The sequence below is a fragment of the Aspergillus alliaceus genome (assembly GCF_009176365.1).
Source record: "Aspergillus alliaceus strain CBS 536.65 unplaced genomic scaffold BDW43scaffold_101, whole genome shotgun sequence".
In the NCBI taxonomy this organism is placed as follows: Eukaryota; Fungi; Ascomycota; class Eurotiomycetes; order Eurotiales; family Aspergillaceae; genus Aspergillus; species Aspergillus alliaceus.
In genome coordinates, this window is record NW_022474784.1 from 23,763 (window position 1) to 43,428 (window position 19,666).

The window sequence follows — 19,666 nt, forward strand, 5'->3', positions numbered from 1 at the left end:
GATTTCCGTTCTCAAATACCCCGCAGCATTGCAACAGTTTCGCCATTTCTGTGATGATTATGTATGACCGCGATGGCAGTATACCTTGGGTTCCGTGAACTTTCCTTTTCTTTATATTTTTATTTCTTTTTTATTTTTACCTTTTTTTTGGATACTTCGTTCTTTGACTTTTGATTTCTTCTCTACTAGTGGCGAGGAAGGCCGAAACAGGATAGCATATAAGGTGTTCAGGATGATTCACGGGCAATTGACGCTTTTCTTAGCATGGGGGAGGCGCTAAATTCCGAGATTCGGCAATATAATGCGACGGAGTACATATATATACTAGCTTTGTTCCATCTGTATGTGTCGATATCTTCTCTTGTACTAATTGCGATGAGTTCGGATTATCGTTGTTGGGTTAGTCTTCGGGGGTAAAATTTCCGAACGGTGGCGATTATCAGATAAGCTTAAGCATCCAGCAGAAATTTGATGTACAGCTCAGTTCAGTCCATACATGCATCGAATCTCTGCCATACTGTGGTATGAGTATTTCTATACGTGATCAAAGTGAGGACTACTAACAGAAAGAAAAAGATCATTAATCATGGAACTCCATTACTAAGATTCTAGTAATATACTGACTGAAAGTTCTAGCAAAACACGTGCCGACTCCCGAGATTTAAAATTAGCTTTGTCAAGTGGCTTACGTGAACCCAATGATTGGAAATCAAGATCTAAGTATACCAATTATAAAAAGCCGTACTTTTTGCTCAATTCTCCAAAGCGTCCCTTCGAAAAACAAGGAAAAAGGGAAGAATAACTTTCAGTTGAATCACATTAAGATCATTTCAGAAAAAAATGTCCACCTCCAAACTCTTCACCCCCCTCCAAGTCGGGCGCATGCAACTCGCCCACCGCATCACCATGGCCCCGTTGACCCGTTTCCGCAACGACGATGACCACGTGCCCCTGCCCATTGTCAAAGAACACTATGAACAACGTGCCTCTGTCCCGGGTACCCTCCTCATCACCGAAGCCACCCTTATCTCCCCCCGCGCAGGTCTCTACTCCAATGTCCCCGGTATCTGGAGTGAAGCCCAGATCGCTGCATGGCGCACCGTCACCGACTCCGTGCACGCCAAGGGCTCGTATATCTTCATGCAGCTCTGGGCCCTCGGCCGCGTCGCCGACCCAACCCTTCTCAAGAAAGAAGGCTACGATCTCGTCTCCAGCAGTGCCGTGCCTTCTAGCCCTGACGGTCCCATTCCCCGCGCTCTCTCCGAAGGTGAGATCCGCGAGTACATCGCCGACTACGCCCAGGCGGCGAAGAATGCCATCGCAGCGGGCTTTGACGGCGTCGAGATCCACGGCGCCAATGGCTACCTGATTGATCAGTTTACACAGGATACGGCCAACCAGCGGACGGATGCCTGGGGCGGCAACGTGGAGAACCGCGCCCGGTTTGCCCTTGAGGTTACCCGCGCCGTGACTGAGGCTATTGGCGCCGATAGGACCGGAATTCGCTTCAGCCCGTTTAGTACCTTCCAAGCCATGCGGATGGCTGACCCCGTCCCCCAGTTTGAATACCTTGCGCGCAAGACGAGGGAGTTCAACCTTGCCTATGTGCATCTTGTTGAGCCGCGCATTGCAGGTAATACCGATGTTGATGTTGCGGGCGGGGAGTCGTTGGACTTCTTCTTCCGTGCTTATGAGAATGCCGGTCCTGTTATTGTTGCCGGTGGGTATAAGGCTAAGTCGGCTGAGGAGGCTGTTGACCTCCGCTATAAGGATTATGATACCCTTGTGGCTATGGGGAGGCCATTCACCTCGAACCCGGATTTACCGTTTAAGATCAAGTCGGGCATTCCTTTGAGGGCATATGAGAGGGAGAAGTTTTATCTGGTCAAGGACCCCAAGGGGTATACTGATTATGAGTTCAGTGAGGAATTCAAGGCTGCACAGGTACAGGTGGCTGCTTGAGCTATTCTGCTTTGTTAATGTGTGTTTTCTTTGCATTGCATTGCATATGTCGGGCGTTTAGGCTGTGTGATAGAGTTGACTGAACTAGATTAGACTGTACATACATCATATATATTTCATTGGATATTTGGCTATTCTGTTCGCGCCATGCTACATCTTGTAGAATTGCTAGATGTGTTGTTAGTGTCTGGGATTATGTCCCGAGTTGCCATAGCAAAGCCACTCGGAAAATTACTGGATCATTTACAGGTATGCCCTAGGCTCCCATAGGCACTATATGGAGTCACTGGAAAAGTTCGAATAAAATCTTTTCTTGTCTCACGGTTTCGAATATTCTCATATTCAGCCAACTAGTCGCTCTGCCCCTGGGTACCCAGTGATATTCCAATAGAGTTATCTCCACCACACAAGACCCCTCACCGACTTGGATCGTCTGTATGATCCATTCTGCTAGAGAATGCGTTCTAGCACCGGTGGTTTGAGGGGATGCGCTTCGAATTCAAGCATGGCATTATTAAAGCTAAAGGGTTGACGAAGAACAAATGTCGGTGAGTAAACAGGATAAGGGAAGTTTCTGGAAGTAAAGAGGTATAAGCGTAATTCACCTATCGCAATGTGATTGTCGCTTTTGACTTTTTTCCATCTCATCACCAGACCACGGAGAATGGAGTCAAGGCATGTAAACTGGGAAAGCGGAACCCGGCGGATAGCGACATGGTCCAGTGATGGCGAAAGCTGGTCCACCCGGGGAAAGTTTATACGGTCACTATGAAGTTGGGTTGAGTTAGTCAAGATAGATAGTCGAGATATGCGAACGATTTGATATCGGCTCCTGCACATACCCAGTAGTTGGGACTAAGTATGCATGCAGATCGGAAACCCCTCACCTCTCTATCCATCGAGATGCATGACGCCGGTCGATAGTATCCACTTGGTAGACTATCTCAAAAAGTAGGATTTCTTCGGCTGCGATCGCAGCTTCGTGAACAATTTTTCTGCTGGTGGGAATACAGCAGGATTCTAGCGTTGTGGGGAAGGGAAAGTATTGTACACACGGAGGTAGATCTCCAGCGAAGGAGCGGTCAGGCTTTGCATTCTCATCAGAAAATCGTGACACTATTCGAATCCCGGTCGTATACATACGCTGGTTCATGTGAACCCACTACCAAGTAGATTTAGTCTCAGTCGAAATATTGAGCATGTATACTGAAGGAATAGAAAAAACAAAGTTCTCCCTTGCAGATCATGACAACAGTTCTGGTGTTTTTTTAAGGTTGTTTACCTTAATCCTCAGTGGTTTCCCGCTCTGCTGTGTTGATCCAAGAGGTGTTCTTCATTCCCCGCCGCCAAGAGAGAGGGAGAATGAGAATGATATCACATAGTCGACAATTCCGCACGCGGGGTCTAGAAAATGAAACTCTGCTTCACCCACCCAGTGGGACCTTTTCCCGTATCTTGGGATCCTTGGCTGAGCTCTTCGCCTCACGGTATTATTTTCTCTCAACGGAATATATTTTTCGGCTCCTGCGATACTGGGGTTCCGCTCCGCCGAACCGAAAGGATTCCTTGGTTTATTACCTTCTGGAACCGGGGAGGTTCTGGAGTAAATGGATGGCATACCTCACTGGTCCAGAGTTCCCCAACTTCTAACCAGAGGCTGAGTAATTTTCGTCGAATCAAAACAATGAAACTCTCGGTGACCATGACCCGGGACTCGGCTGCAGTAGAGGCACTCGGTACCGGGGGTCTGGGCGGAGCCACGTGGTGAATCCTCGGATTTCTACGCTTAATTTATTTATTTTTTTTTGGGGGTATGACTTTTTTGTGTGCCTTTGGCTGGAGTATGGAGTAGATTTTCTTTTAATTTTGGTCTTTGTTTGTAGCAAATAAGATATGTGCTTTGATGTATGTACTGTACTAGTACGGAGTACACACGATGTCGTCGATCGCTCCCATGATCTAACAACACTCATCTACCAGTCTTCTCAATGAACTTCCAAGAACCAAAGAAATGAAAAGTCGACGTGTCACCCAAAAAGCTCTCCCGCTATTGATGCACTTGGGCAACAAAACACTATCTGCCGGATATTGAATAATTTGCCATTTGGGTGGGGTTGGACATGTTTCAGTGACGTAACACGGTAGGTGCCTAGGGCTTAGTTCCTCCAAATGAACAATGAATAGATGTCTGTATTACCCCCAAGAACGACATCTTATCACCTTATTCGGGGATACTAGGATAGATACTTTTTGGTTTGTCCGATGGCTTGTATAACTAGGCCCTTCTATCTCCACGTGGACTATCTACACCGTTCTGTGGGGAAGTTGATCGTGGAATCTAACCGTGTATCAAAGGGTCCCGGGGCAATGGAGGACTGGGAGTAATAACCTAGGTTTAAAGGGTCGTTAGTATAGTGGACAAAAATCAAACACAACATGTCCCAGAACCAGACTAGTATCTGTACAGTTCGTATGTAGGGACAAATTTGCATCATGGCAACCCCACACTTTCTCTCCCTCCTTCGGACCGGTGGGATATAGTACTCGGTAGTAAGTCAATTGTAACATCCCATCCTAACCTAGGAATGCTGACAGCGAGAACACGTGACCGGTTGAGTATTTTTCTATTTTTTTTTTTGTGAAGTATTTGCGCCAAGGGCAGTAGACTTTGCGGGGAAGAACCTTGTACATATACATACGTATATTGTCATAATAATTGATGACTTTATAGCTGACCACTCTTTATGCTTCTTACATAATCCTGTTGAATTTGGAGACTCGAAGGGCTTGAATCTCGGGCCGTTAATGCTTTGTTGTGTGTGCATTCGCATACGATAGGAAATTGCTTCAATTGCTAATACCAATTGCATAAGATTAATGAATAGAACCCTAATACCCGGGTGACAGGCCTTATCCATGGGAGTCAAGGATTGATAATGTTATTAATTAGTTTAATCAACAACGCAACAAAAAAACCCGCATGCGTGGGATCAGGTCCAACCAATTGGACCTGCCCTGGAATCTGCTACGTATGCAGCTTAATTTAGCCCCCAATAATTAGGATGGCTTGCAGTAGGGGCTGAACCGACAATTTGTTTTTGCCAAGAAAGACCTGGTCTGGCCATCCATATGTTTTCTGCTTAATCTAAATTTTCTCTTCTCTGCCCCTTTGGTGCCAAGTATCAATTATTGACCGGATTACGGAGAACTCCTTGGGTAAAGACGCTACTTGTCAAACACCAGAACGAGTCGGCTGGTTGCAGGTGTGCGGATATAGCCCACCAGTATCTTCTCGAGAGCCTTACCTATCTATCGTCAAAGACATGATTGGAGCAAATAGATGGCCAAAATTTATAGTACACACTAAGCTACTAATAATCCTGTCAGTGTCCGTAGTTGCCCGAGGAACAAACAAACGTTGTATAAGTTGTAGATCAAATCTCTTTTGTTCCTGAACTCTTCGTGAAGCGAGCCGCGTTTCGCTCTAGGAAGATCATCTCGTGTTACCCCAACAAAGTACCTGGACCGAGTTGAGTAACCTGAACGGATGGTGATGTGCCACTCCTTATTTCGGCTGGGAGAGCGATCGATGAGTTATATATGCTTCTGGTCACAGGCAATATCATTGTCCAGGGGTTTGAATTAAATGATGATAGGCGGTTGGTGATGGGTCCCTGTCTTGACATCTGAGCTTGTTCGTACGCCAGCAGTGAGGCTGTGAAGTTTGAACATCAAAATGCGAGAAATGGAAGAGGGGAGGGCGGAGCTACGGAGTATAGCAATCAGCTTCCACAGAAACGGTGAAATAGACTAAGTGGATAAGTTCCACCACTTACCGTGCCGGGGGCGCGAACGAAACAGCCTACCAACCTAAGTGAACTAGCGCGGAGTAAGTAAACCCACCGGCGTTAAACCTAGCCGGTCAAGTCCGTGGGTCGAGATCACTCGGGGCGAATCATTGGTGCGTAATCCGCCACCGATTCCGGGTATTCTAATCCATGCTAATCCATGACATCCTGGAGCTTTCTAGCTTGAGTTTGGCTTTATGTTGATCAGTCCTTGTTGGGGGAACAGAAGGTTTATTGCTGTTGTTGTTGTTTTCTTCCCACCGCTGATGCATCATGCCAGTAAGTACATAATATCCCGGCCGATCAACGGAACAAAAGTCATCGTGAGAGAAGAATGACAACCCTCCGGCGAGAGTGTATTCATACCATTGTTGCTTCCGGTCATTTTTGGGCCATCCATATAAGTATGGTGTAGGAATCCATAACATAATAATCGCCAGCTTGCTTGTGATGGTGACACCCAAGACGCTGCATATCCGTCGACAGAGTGTCGTATTGGCTTTGGCCCACCGACGATGTGCACGAGAGTTGGAAGCATGTCTGGCATGAAGGGGCCCACTGTTATTTTTTGTTTTTTATTTCTTGTTCCCTCAGCTCTCTCTGAAATTAGCGAAAATGACTAGCCTAGAAACGTTAGACGGGGGTCAATGGGAACTCCTTGCGTCAATAGTTTCAACGTGTGGTAGGATTACCATTCCATTTCGCGTCTCAGTTGATGCTACATATCAATCAGAACCATAAATGTGCAGAATCTCAATTCCATCGAATCGGTGGAAGAGTTGGATGAAGAATGCAAACGGACGATCGGACTCAAGTGCCACGGGCGGGCCCGCGTATGGGCTTTACCATACGGTATGGACTACGGCATTCTCTGCTTATGTAACACCTTCAGGTACCTGGGGGACTACGTTCCTTATGGTAAGGGCCAATACTACCTAAGCTTAGTTGACTCCATCTCTCTGTCCACTCAGAAGTTCGATTTGGGATTGTACCTTAGCCCTAAGGTGGCATGGTGCAACCCTTCTTCGAAAAGAAGAAGATAAAAACAGATGTAAATGAAAACGAAAAGAAAAGAAAACGAAAAAGGAAAAAAAAAAAAGTGAATCTATAGTACCTCATTCTGACTTGTAGCAAGCGGAAATATATCCTCACAGAACTATGGAAATCCATGCTGACCATGCATCTTATTGATCCTTACATGATCCAATGAAACGCCGTCTTTGTTTGGTCTCCCACTAGCCTGATTGGTGCATTTTACCCCCCAGACCAACATTCCATACAGTGAATGTTCGCTCACTCGGAGAAGGTAAAAGTGGGAAAAAAAAGTACTCTACTTGGTGTCCCCACTCCCGTACCCCGGGGTCTTGGAAGGTCGAGCCATGCAATGAGAATGGCGAGATGGGACAAAGTTCCTTTCACCCTTTGGACCAACCATAGAGCTTTCCAGGTAATTGCTGCTTTTATTATTTTTCTTCCCCAAAAATTTTTTTTTTAATTCTTTTTCATTCGAGATTGATACCACCATTGGGGTTGGTGCTCTCCCCGCTTTTTATTTTATGGATAAATTGGGGGAAAAATGCAGGACAATCTCTCCGAGAGCCGAATATATTTACCGTGTCTTCCTACCTTCTCCATTTGAGACAAGACATATCCCTTCTTCCTCAAGTTTAGTGTATCTTCTGTTCGGTGGGTTCGCGCAAATCGTTTTAGGACTTTGACACGAACTAAATCCCAGCTCCGTTGCTCCACTTGCGCCGGTCAGTCACTATTTCTAATCCGCGGAAAGAGAAAATTGGAGAAAATTTAGCCAGAGAGAAAAAAGGCCAGACAGAGAGAGAGAGGCAAAAAAAAAAGAAAAAACCCTAAAGCAGAACTAAATCCAACTAACGGGCCTTCCTCCCATATTCGGTAAGTAACTGAAGTCGCACCCCTGCAACTTTCGCTCGTCCGATTGAATCCATTCTGTTCGTTCGACTATTTTTTTCCATCGGTCCAGGCGGCCCTGACCCTTCTTATTTTACTTACCTTTCCCTTCCCCTCCCCCTTCCGTTCCTCCTGTTCCCGTTCTATTTATTCCTCCTTTCTCCATCTTGCACGTTCCCATATCATTAAGCCGTTGTTTGGTCTAGCCAGCAGTGCTGTGCGCATAGTGTTTTCTATTCTCCCTTGATCCCTTGCGTGGTTTCATATATATATTCATCTCCACGTCCAGCTAGCTGGATTTGACTCTTTTTTATTTTCTTCCCCTTTGACCTCGATTGGGAATTCTTTGTCGCATAAGACATTAATTGGACCTGCTGTGAATAGATCCTTCAACCTTTGAGCATCATGGCAGCCGAAGACAATCAACAAGCGTTCGAGAAGGACTTCGGAAGCGGAAGCAACTCCGATGGCATCAACGGAGGTGTTCCTACCCACCAGATGTCCGCTGATGAGACGGCCAGGGCCGCCGCACGCTTTGGATATGGCCCTCTCGCTCATGTGAACACCGCTGAGGCTCAGCTCCGTCCCTTCGGTGGTGAGTTCCAGCCCGGTCTGTATAAGTCGGTCGAGCACCGTAAGTTCGGTAACCCGGCCCCTCTGGGCCTATCTGCTTTCGCTCTCACCACCTTTGTGCTGAGTGCGATTAACATGGGAACGCGCGATATCGCGGAACCCAACATTGTGGTTGCTCTGGCCTTTGGCTATGGTGGTCTTGTTCAATTGCTTGCTGGCATGTGGTACGTACATACATACTCCCTGGTATGTCTAGTCATCTTTCACTGACATTACTTAGGGAAATGGCCGTTGGAAACACCTTTGGTGCCACTGCCCTGTCCTCTTATGGTGGTTTCTGGCTTTCTTTCGCCATCGTCCTCACCCCAGGTGGATTCGAAATTGCGAAGGCTCTCGGGGGCGCTGGCACATCAAAATTCGACGACTCCTTCGGAATATTCCTCATGGTAAGTCCCCATTGCCGATGAATGCATAAAACGCATACTGATGGTACCTAGGGATGGTTCATTTTCACCACCATTCTGCTCTTCTGCACCCTGAGATCCACAGTGGCTTTCTTCCTGCTGTTCTTCTTCCTCGACCTTTGTTTCTTGCTGCTGGGTATTGGGTACCTCCACCGCAACGCGGAGAATAAGCCCAACCCTCCCATCATCAAGGCCGGTGGTTTCTTTGGTTTCATGGCCGCATTCGCCGCCTGGTACAATGCCCTCGCCGGTATTGCGGACAACAGCAACAGCTTCTTCATTCTCCCCGTTGCCCACTTCCCCTGGTCTCCCACTGCTCGCAGTCGCAAGACCGAACGCGAGCAAGCCTAAGCGCTGGTGTTGTGCGAAGGTCAATGATCAAATCTCTCTTGGAACGGGATTTTGTCCCGGCATTTCCTTTATTTTCAGATACCCATTCTTGTAATATCATTGCTGCGAGAATGTAATGCCGTGCCAGCGTTCTGCGTGATGTATTGCAGATTCGCTAGATCATCACCCATTTCTATATCCTCACCTGCAGCAGGTATAGAAGGTCGTGTGCAGTGATTTTGTTTGCTTTTCCCCGTTTGTTCGCACCCTTTATAGCTTTATTTAATGATGGCGATCTGTCGTTCATGGTGATGGACGATGGACGGGGGATGTTGGTTGTATCTAGTTTTATTAGTTAATGCAGTTGATAATGATTCCTCCGATAGATGTGTTGTATTTATAGGTGAAAGGCGCGCGACAGTATCGTAGTTGGGGTGTCTGCTCGCACTCAGCTGGGATCTGTCTCAGCACAGACGTCAGCTTTCCACCCGGTGTCACAATAGTAGTCACTGATAGTTATGGTACATAACCTCAACAAATATGGCCAACAGGAAGCCCCAAAGCTGTTCTTAAATGATTTGAATCGAAAGGAAAAAACATGCAGGCATATATCCTATCGAGTCAGTATAACCCTGTCACTCAGGCCGCCAAAAGAGTCATAATCAAAAACACCTCAAGATCATATAGCAGTGTTAATATAGAACACAATACCCTAGATCCAATCAGTGTACCCCAGTAGGTAAATACAAAATTGAGCAAAAAAAGCGATTCAATTACCTAGGAAATAATATGTATAGAAAACTCGCACGTTGAAAATAGAAAAAATAAGACGATGAAGAAAAGGGGCCGTCAAACTATTAAGTCTATAGATCGGGAATTTCTCGGGGTGGTCCTGTAGCAGAACGGGATTCCTTCGGGGCGGGTGAAATTCGGCGCAAAATTTTAGCTACTTGTGCCTTGTGGAGCTGCACGGGCGTAACTCGGTGGCTGTCAAATGGGCGTTAAATTAAAAACTAAGCTGACGAATATAGTTACCGCATAGTATATTATACATTGATATACATATCCAGTTAGGTATCTTGGGTAGGTACGAATACAAAGCTGGGGATGGGGATCTGAATCATGGTGAGTCCTCTTAAGGCAATGACCCCGATAAGTACTAGTGCATGATAGCAAGTCCACAAAGGTAGCCTAAGTATAAAGGCTAGGCCTATGGAGGTACGTATAATTAATAGTGAGGAGAGTACAAACGAGTTGGGCTACTTGGTAAGGTAGTAAGTAAAAGTATCTCTATAGTAACTAAATAAAGGGAGAACTAAGCTAAGGCTGTCCCAGACATATTACCTATATAGTCGGATAACACCTCAGAAATAGGGCAAAAAAACCAATTATATGTGGTTTCAACTTTTCTTTTCCCTCTTTTCCCTTATAGTTACTATATAACTTGTACGTCTAGCCTCAATCTTATTTTTAGTACCTACTTTATACCCTTTTATATACTATTGTTATACACCATATCACGTGACGGTGGCATTATCGGCCGCCTCCTAACCGTCGCTCCGTATACAACTATCTTAGCTAGAGGTTCGCACAACAGCATGGTTCGTAACAATAACGCTATGTTCCCGCGCTATGTCTTATTTCGATAGCATCTCATATTAATTGGTCACGTGGTGCAATAGCCCGCAACAACCACTTTGTCCTCAGAGGTAACTAACACATAGAACGACCCTTTGGGCGTTTCCTGGCTGATCTTTCCTCCCGGGCGACATCGGCTGCAGGGATCTAGGCTGGATCATGAATCAGTTTGTCCGTTGAGCTGCTAAGATAGCGAATGAATGAGGATCACTCATTGCCTCGAACGGGCTCTCTTTATTTTCTCCCAGGGCCTATGTACTCGTATCTCGACTCAGTCGGCATATTGATCCAGGAATGTCCCTGCGCTTAGGTAGAAAAGCCACAGACCATGCCGATTCCCCCATAATCCTTGCGTGGTCACACGGAGGGTGTTGAGGAAGGAGTTCGTTCTCGCTTGGCCACCGAGATCGGCCACCTTGGACTCGCCTATTTAACAAAGAACAAAGAATGATCAAACAAAAAGGAACTGACAGTAACCGCCACAGCGTTGGTTTTACACATCTTTGGTGACCACAGTACATGGCACTTCATCGAATTGTTTTCAAATACTCCCTGTTACAAATATGCCGTGGTGAGGAGAGTCCCCCGTGTGTTGGACATAGTTCCTGTAGTATTCCCTACACTGTAAGACGGCAATCGTGGACCGTCGTAGTCGCCCTCGGGTTACAGTCATTCTCCACCACGATCAGTAGGACGGGGTGGTCAATAGCTACACAACGGTGGATGAGATCAATGGCGACGTGACAGTCACCGTGGATGAGGATGTGGCGGCCATCGATGCCCTTCAGATCACCTTCGAGGGTTGGTGTCTCAAACTCTATATCTAGCCTTCGACTTACGTAGATTATCAGCAGGAATGAGACCACTTTCGAACCACCAGGGACTATTATCAATCAAACAGGGGCCACTAACTGTTTTCTTAGGCTGCGCTAACTAGTTGAGGCCGGACGGCTTCCTCCTTCTCGAACCTTTCACCATGGCATTCTGTACAGTTTTCTTTCACCTTTGCTTTGCCTGACCGGCCCTTACCCCAAGCGTGCGACCACGAAACATGCAACTGGATTCTTAAAAATGCACATGCGCGCTTAATTACCACCTACCCTAGGCGACCTGGTCTATTTACCAGTCGGCCAACCCCGTCGGACGATTTCGCGCCCACTGCATGTCGGGCGAGCTATACCGTCAAGGTCTAGATAACCAAGGCCCCATCTGATAGTGACAGTCAGCTCTCGTCTAAGGTGCTCGCTGCCGTCGGCAAGAAAGTGCACGTCATCCCCACCGTGGATGAAGAGCCCCCGCTGAGTGTGCAAGAGGGCTCCACGGAATGTCGCCCATAAGCGGTAACTCTCATTCGGAAAGGCCTGCTCAGAAGCGCAACTGGATAGTTGAGGTTGTTCGCAGTCCAGCCCCAGCCACTAGGGGTGCAGCTTCGCGACTGCGAGCCCAGCCGGTTGACTTTGGAGTCGGGATTCTGTGCAGATGGATTATTGCCGACAGCGCTGGATGGCGAGGGGGCTTCTACAGTGCGGCTATCACTAATACCTTTGCCTTCCTCTTATCCTGGTGGCAGATTCCCCGCCGTCTAGTCGGGGGCCGTTTCCTGGCATATGCTGGTGTTTGTTATTGATTGGGTCGGGCAGTCGCCGCCAGTGCTGCCCTGGGCGTGCTATCTTATGCCTTGTCGTCAGTTCCCCTCCGTCCCCATCGCATTCCAAGCTGTCTAAAAGTGTTTAACAGGCTTATTGCAAGTGACATTAATGAAGTGCATGAGGTACCAACAATCGTCTTCTTTTCGCTGTCGAATGCTTTACTTTCTTTATGCTTTGGCAAAGCCTCCAAGAGCGCCGCAACATGCCTACCTTGATTCGCAATTCACTCTGGAAGAGTATTGCTTTCAAGCGTATCTGTGTTAGCGTGTTTATGATCTGGGGTGCCTTCAATGCCTTCGAGCAGATTATCAACTTCTTCTTCCAGAATGTACAGCATCTTTCCAGAGTCGACAAGGCCATCCGGTTTATCCCTACTCCGATCATGGGCTTGCTTAACACCATTACAACAGGATTTGTTTTACGTAGGTGTCGCGTCGACGCCATTATCAATATCACCACTATAATATCCTGCGTCTCGCCGCTGATTATGGCCTTAGTCGATCCGGTGTGGACCTACTGGAGCTGCGCATTTGTGGCGATCTGTCTGAACTCGATTGCCGCTGACTCCCTGTTCACTGTATTGGTTATCCTCATCGCGGGGGTCTTTCCTGCTGAGACGCAAGGGCTGGCGGCGGGTGTGTTCAATACAGTCTTTCAGATCGGGAAAAGCTTTCGGACTGGCGATCGTCGCGTTGATCTCTAATCAGATCACCGACAGCAATCACAATTCGAGGATAAGAGAATCCCCGAGGCGCTGATGGTGGGATACCGTGCGGCTTTCCTGGGCATTGTTCGGTATGAATATAGCAAGCCTAGTGGTTAGTTTGTTTGGGTTACGAAAGGTGGGCAATATCGGAAAGAAGGAATCGCAGTAGATGGTATTTTTTTTTGAAGCAGACTTGCATTCTATTATTATTATAGTATATAATTAGAATTTGGTTTTACTAAATAGAAGCATCATAGACGGGTTGTCGGGATACTGGGAATATTATCAGAATACGTCGCTAGGTAATGGTTACTAGAATGTTGGTTGTGTGTATAGTATAGATTGTTAGGAGAGGTCCCCGTACCATAAAGAGTATTCAATGTACAAGGTACCTATCTACCTCTAACGTCGAAAGACTCTCGGCCAGTTCACCAGTTCATCGTCAGGTTCGGGCACATGGGAAGTGAGAAGTATCTGGGTGCAGATAAGATGAAGGTATATAAATGATGGCAGTGGCTCGTCTCATCATAAGAGGTATATGTTCTCATTACTATACACAGTTCTAATTCTAATGATATAAGGTCCTGGAATGATTACGATCAATGGATTCGTATCAGCTGTATCTCCTCCCATAGCCCGCGCAACGCGGTTTGATGGACTCGGTCTACATAGAAAAAGTTGAGCAGCAGGGACCGCAGTTCGTGCCATGACTGGATCCCTTGTCTCCCCACTGCAGCCGCCAACTCAGTCACGAAGAATGTTCTCTCGGGCACTAACCGTGAGCTCCAAGCCCCAATGAATAGCACCCAGATCAACACCTCCGGGAACATTTGGAAAAATCCGGCTGGAATCGTGGTAGCTAACGCCTGACGGAGGGCGCTGATTGGTTTGGGGAACACGGGCGCGATCTGTGGGTAAAACTCCCAGATCGCGCCGTTGTGGAAGAGGAGACATGCTAGCCGGACGCAGCCTTCGATATTCGCATCCCCTTTGGGTTCCCCGGTCTCGAGGTACCGGTCCATGTGAAGGACATATTCAACATATATAACTTCTGTGTTGAAGTAACGTTCGGTCTCATCATCAATTTCTTGATGATTCTGGCCGCTCTTGACCCATTCAGCGTACCAAACAAGCTCGGAAAGGTCGTAGATGGCCTTAGACATACCATCGCCAAGAATGCTCGGGATTTCACTTAGCGAAATCAAGGCAGAGGCGGTGTTTGTAAGGTCTTCGTTGGTTGGGACAATGGTGAAATGGGCAGGACGGGAGTAGCGGAGGAAAGGGAAAATTGGCTTTGTGAAGGCCATGCAAGCAACCCGGATATCAGTCCTGCGGTAATTAGCAATGGACGCAACGTCAACTTTCACCTTATCAAACCCACCAAGAGATTTGAAACCGAATATCGGGCGGTACGTCGGCAAGATCATTTCTCAGAGCAACCATCTGCCTCAATCCGGCCAGGTGGATTTTGAGGTAATCGGGGTTTCCAGAAGCAATCTATTCAGTCAGCAGCAAGCACGGATCGCTGGATCGTGTACCATACCTCAATCGTTAGTAGGGTTGAGACGGCAGCAATCAGCGAATCACTGGCGGCTTTGACAGGGTCTGATAAGCCCTCATTAACTAGCCGGATCGTTTCACCTCTGTGGTGAAATGTGTCTAGAAGTAAGGCACTGGGCCGTTGGCCCTCCCTCATCGGAAATTCGCCGATAGTGAGGGCTGTATTAGATGCGGCAACACATATACAGGCGTGAAGCGAAGCAGGGTCGCGATGGACGAGTGCTGTCCAATGCAACTCTAATTTCTCTCCATACCGACGTTGAAGTGGGTACGCCATCCGAGTAAGGGTACCCAGAACTATGGAACCCATAAGCACAGTGCTCTACATAATCCGGAGAGGCGGCGACTCACAATGTTGAAGATGCCGAGACATACGATCAGTAAGTTGCGTATGAAACACATTAAACGGATCATTGCCTCCAGGCCCCAGATACGTCACCGGTGAAGTATTTTGTACAACAGCAAGGGCCTGACTATGCGAAGGCGCGTCGATACCATAATATTGCTCTGTTGAGGCGGCCGGAAGGCCAGGCGTATTGCCTAAAGTTCCTTCTTCAGTTTTTACGGGGAATTTGGGAGAGACGTCCGGCGCAGAGGCCAACGGGGTAGAAACCGATGAACTAGAGGCCGCGGTTTCTGGCGGTTGGAAAGCCAGGTGCTTCCACGTCTTGCTTTTGTACCGCTTGGTGTTCTCTAGTCTCTTCTTGCGATTATGCTCGGACATAACATGGGAACGGATGCGCTTGAGGGTTTCCTCTTTCGTTCCCTGTGCGGCCGACTGTGGATCGGTATGGACCCAAAACAAGGTCGACCGTGACGCACTACCAGGCTTGCGCAGTTTGCGTGGCTTGGTTACAGCATTTCTGCCTACATCTTGACTAATGGGCTCGGAACTATGGGTTGGCTCGTCGACCAAGGAGAGTGCATGCGAACTGTCCTGCGATGCCAACGGCGGCGGGTCGTTGTTCACCGGGTTTGTCCACAATGCTGAAGCGATAGGTGTGGAGTTCAGCACTGGTAGTACCTTCTCCTGATCGGAGGGTGCCGCTGACGAGTTCTTGGCGTCCATGGTATCTAATTATGGCACTCGGAGATCTCACTAAGGATCGTCATGGGTACTCGTTTCAGAGTGAGCGAGAATGGACCAAGAGTTTGGGGATAAGAGAGAGAGAAAGGTGTCCAAGTGGATTGAAGGAACGGAGAGGGGGAAATTGCTGAATGGTCAGCGCATTGCCCTGATCAGGAAAAGTCCATCTTCCACCTTTATTACGTATGAAATCGGTAAAGATATTTATTGATATGATGTGAAACAGGAGTGCGAAGTTGACGGTCTGGTGGCGCCCTCTCTCCCTCCTTGTGGAACGAGAGAGAGGGGGGCGAGAGAAAAAAGTGGATGTTAGTAGTAGTAAATCGTAAGTTGTCCTAGCTTCAAAATCAGTTTTCTCTTTTTTCTTTTTTCTTTTTCCTTTTTTTTTTCTTTACGCCACCAATTAAAAAAGGTGTTGGAACCAACCGAAGAGAGTTTCTTCACTGCGAAACAAGAAGCAAATCTTCAAGCCTCATATGGGACCTCAAAAGCATCATAAAGATATATTTCTAATAAATTGACAAGTAGACTACCCTGTAGGACGTGCTGAATATCTCCTCTTTAACATGGAGAAGGATCCATTCAGAGCAATGCTTTTTTGCCTGAGTGGGGCTGAAACTCAATTGCAGCTCAAATAAACAGTACTGAGGGAGTATTTGGAATCCATCAATGACCCTGAGGCATCAATTGGTATCCAAAGCACGAGACATCATACCCTATTTGACCACCTGTAAGGACGAAACTATTGTCACTCAAAGGAAGATAGATAGATCTATTATGACTATTTGACTATTTGGGTTAATACTCTCTGCCACCTGCATCGACCATGTCACAATACTAAGTACAAATAACACACATCCCTATATATATATATATATATATATTTGGGTGATCCTTACCGATAAGTACTCCGTCTTCTGAAGTATACTAAACCTTTTACGCAGCTCTCCTTGCTTTATATAAGCACCAAGGTTAGCTCTTCGCTAAGATTATCCAATCGTAGAGAAAGGATTGTTAAGATATTAAATAGATATAAATGTATCCCCCTCAGTCCTCCAGCAAAGGCAAGGGATGATAATGACGGCTGATCAATATTTTGTACTCTTTAGATAGAAAGGACCGTTATAGTTGTACCTACACTTTACTCAGCAAATCTGAATTATTTTCTTGGCTCTTACAGACATCAAAGTCGACCTGCGATTGCAAAATCTACAAGTCTTATTACATGCCCTAGTCCCGAATGTCGGCTATCGCTACAGGAAGTTGGCAGACATGCCCGCACTGCGAGCTCGCCGTCCCTATGCTAAAATTAAACATCAACAACAACACCACAACAGAACGACTCATGCAGGAGAATATGAACAAGGAACCTGGAAATGAATGTTCGGAAATGAGAGCCTCGGCCCTCTACACCTCCCATGCGTGTTCCAGCCCCGCAAAGGTAAACATTATTACATTCCAGGCCGCGGAAAGATTGGCACGGTCTCCAGCTGCTCATAACCTCCCATGGTGCCTTGCTGGCCGCTAACATGCCACCCCTGGCCAGTCTGCGGGTTGACAAAAGCGCTTTGTCGGAAAGGATTCGTGCTTCCCGTGGGGTTTGGCCGCAGAGGCGCCAGTCCAGGAGGCTGTAGCCCCTGAGACTGCTGCGGAGGAACGGAAGAGCTTCGTGCAAAAGGGTTAGTTCCCGTTCGTTGGGGTTGTAGTGGCTGCGCTGTCTGTTGAGGCGGTTGCTGGGCTGGCAGGGTGCCGGCGTTGAATTGCGGCGGGTTGGCGCTCGACAGCCGTCGCGCAAAAGGATTCGTGCTCTGGCGGTTCAGCGGAGAGGCGGGCGCGCCGCTTCCAGTCGGGGTACTCATTAACATCGACTGTCTAAAGGGGTTGGTTGATTGCTGTTGTAACTCCGCACCTAGCATTGGCTGTTGTTGCTGGGAGAATAGCCCGGCATTGTTCTGGGGAATGGGGGCAAGATTTCCTTGGAATCCGTATGCCTGTGGTTGTGCTGAGTAACCGCCAAATCCTGCACCGGTTGGGGTTGGTTGAAGTGGCTGTGGCTGCTGAGCTTGCTGCTGTCCAAACGGATTGGTGCTTTGCTGTGCAAAGGGGCCTCCGACTGGCATGGGCTGGCCAAAGCCGGTCGGTTGCGCTTGTTGTTGGAACCCTGTTTGTTGGGGGTAGAACGGCGGCTGCTGCGGTTGGAAGCCCGTCTGCTGGAATTGCATTGCTTGCGCTTGCTGCTGTAACTGTGGTTGTTGCGTAGGATTCTGTTGTGCACTGGATTGTGGATCGATCGAATCGAAGAAATCGATCAGGTCCGCTGGGTTCTCTTTCTTTTGTGGAGCAGGTTGTGTTTGAGGTCGAGGTGGATTAGGGTTGCTCACAGACCTATTTCCTGCACCAGCCGTATTGCTCGATGTGAATGTTGGACCCAGGTTGTCAACTTTCCCCCCTTTTCGCAGTAGATATTCCCTTCGTCGCTGATCGAAATCCGGGTCGTTAAGGTCGTCTTCAAGGAGTCGAGTCAAGTCCGTAGAGGCATGCTTAAGCTTGGGTATTTCTAATCGCGTTGCTGCCTGGAAATGTCTAGCGACACCTAGAAACTTTACGACCTCCTCTGTTTGTTGAGTAAAAGTCTTGTAGATCTCCAGCGCACGCTCGCTGTCGGGTCGCGACATTTCAAAATAATGCTCTATTCCGAATCCCATGAGTTAAGCCCGCAATATGTGACGGTTGATTACACCTACCCAAGACGTTTATCGTGCCCTCGTTCATGACTGAGTAAAGCGTCAGGAGATCCAACGTGAGCAGGCGGAATGCCGTTAATGTTATCTCGTTCTCAACTTCATCTGTCAAAAGCTGGAAAACAATCAGCCATGGTAATGCGGCCACAGCCGATGGAGAACCTACATCACACTGCAATAGCGCATGAATTTGTCTCTGTACAATCTCCGTTTCCCTCAAGAGGCCTTTTTCTACCGTTAGCCTCTTCATCCGCCCTTGCCCACTTCGTACATAATCCGTCTTAGTAGCCTCGAATGCATTTGCGCGCGCGATGAGGTAGTCGGAGTACCGGCGGATGTTATGTCCTTGTGACTGGACTATTAAATATCAGCATCCTGTCCTCTATCGCGCGTAGAATTACCTCCTCACCTTCTGAAAACCCGCTGATTGCAAGTTTCCTCGGGTTCTCCGCCATATACTGTAATGCAGCGTCTAATTGCCCCTCCCTCACCATGATGTGCGCGACTATGAGGGCTTTAAAAACTATAGTCCATGTTGAATCGCGAAGCCGAAGCTGCAGTGTTCGAAATATTTCCGCTACTCCTGCTTCGCCTGTGTGAGTCGCTACTAAGATGTGCTCTATGTATTTGGATTTAGGGGCTGCAAGCTGTTCGCATGAAGCCAGTCATCAGCACTCTGCGCTAAACTAACAGGCATAAGGTAGAGCACATATTCACACTGACCTTGACCTTGGTGGCCCCTTTTACGGATTTCTCAAAATTGTGAGACATTGTCGGGGGAGGGGGGTGTCGGACTTCGCGATTGGGCCGTAACCAAGGACGTGAGACTGTCGTGGGAAGTGTTCAATTAGGATTGAGATTATTCGTAAGGTCTGAGGCTTTCAAGAGTGTCAACGACTGTCGCAATTCCAAATAAATCTGTCGACACTAGCACTAAAAAGAGGCATGGTAGCTCAAACCATGTTGGGAACGCGGGCGACTTAGGGAGGGAGTAGGAGGGTGGAGGGGTGGGCGAAGAATACAATCTCTGGCAATGAGACTGAAAAAAGGCGGAACGATGCAAGGTAAGAAAGGGTGATTTATGTCAGCCCCGAGGAGTTTAAAAGGATGGGGAAATGACCGGAGGGGCCGTCTTGAGGGAGCTTCAGGCGTTCAGGACGTTTGGAGTGTCAGCGGAATCGCAGT

The 19,666-nt window shown here is 47.7% G+C and overlaps 6 protein-coding genes across 6 annotated transcripts; 4 read left to right on the top strand and 2 right to left on the bottom strand.

Annotated features, from left to right (window-relative positions):
• The first annotated feature begins 248 nt into the window (after window positions 1-248).
• On the top strand, window positions 249-2,187 carry BDW43DRAFT_21218 (alkene reductase). The gene is made up of 2 exons (XM_032039275.1): window positions 249-522; window positions 577-2,187. The coding sequence occupies exon 2, from the start codon at window positions 841-843 to the stop codon at window positions 1,960-1,962; it is 1,122 nt and encodes a 373-aa protein (XP_031893919.1). The 5' UTR covers window positions 249-522; window positions 577-840; the 3' UTR covers window positions 1,963-2,187.
• A 5,951-nt stretch (window positions 2,188-8,138) lies between these two features.
• BDW43DRAFT_317161 (acetate uptake transporter family protein) lies at window positions 8,139-9,121 on the top strand (the record flags this gene model as incomplete). Its single annotated transcript, XM_032048470.1, has 3 exons — window positions 8,139-8,530; window positions 8,587-8,752; window positions 8,804-9,121. 3 exons carry the CDS (start codon window positions 8,139-8,141, stop codon window positions 9,119-9,121), a joined length of 876 nt encoding a protein of 291 aa, XP_031893920.1.
• Window positions 9,122-12,062: 2,941 nt separating this feature from the next.
• BDW43DRAFT_317162 (uncharacterized protein) lies at window positions 12,063-12,365 on the top strand (the record flags this gene model as incomplete). The annotated part of the gene is made up of 1 exon (XM_032048471.1): window positions 12,063-12,365. One exon carries the CDS (start codon window positions 12,063-12,065, stop codon window positions 12,363-12,365), a length of 303 nt encoding a protein of 100 aa, XP_031893921.1.
• Window positions 12,366-12,589: 224 nt separating this feature from the next.
• BDW43DRAFT_317163 (uncharacterized protein) lies at window positions 12,590-13,210 on the top strand (the record flags this gene model as incomplete). The annotated part of the gene is made up of 2 exons (XM_032048472.1): window positions 12,590-13,022; window positions 13,095-13,210. The coding sequence occupies 2 exons, from the start codon at window positions 12,590-12,592 to the stop codon at window positions 13,208-13,210; spliced, it is 549 nt and encodes a 182-aa protein (XP_031893922.1).
• A 399-nt stretch (window positions 13,211-13,609) lies between these two features.
• Window positions 13,610-16,053, bottom strand: BDW43DRAFT_294980 (uncharacterized protein). Its single transcript, XM_032044004.1, has 4 exons — window positions 15,005-16,053; window positions 14,637-14,950; window positions 14,475-14,590; window positions 13,610-14,422 (listed from the first exon to the last, which is right to left on the bottom strand). Exons 1-4 carry the CDS (start codon window positions 15,720-15,722, stop codon window positions 13,693-13,695), a joined length of 1,878 nt encoding a protein of 625 aa, XP_031893923.1. The 5' UTR covers window positions 15,723-16,053; the 3' UTR covers window positions 13,610-13,692.
• Window positions 16,054-17,191: 1,138 nt separating this feature from the next.
• Window positions 17,192-19,252, bottom strand: BDW43DRAFT_317165 (ENTH domain protein; the record flags this gene model as incomplete). Its single annotated transcript, XM_032048473.1, has 5 exons — window positions 17,192-18,429; window positions 18,485-18,596; window positions 18,648-18,838; window positions 18,891-19,128; window positions 19,205-19,252. The coding sequence occupies 5 exons, from the start codon at window positions 19,250-19,252 to the stop codon at window positions 17,192-17,194; spliced, it is 1,827 nt and encodes a 608-aa protein (XP_031893924.1).
• Window positions 19,253-19,666: the final 414 nt, after the last annotated feature.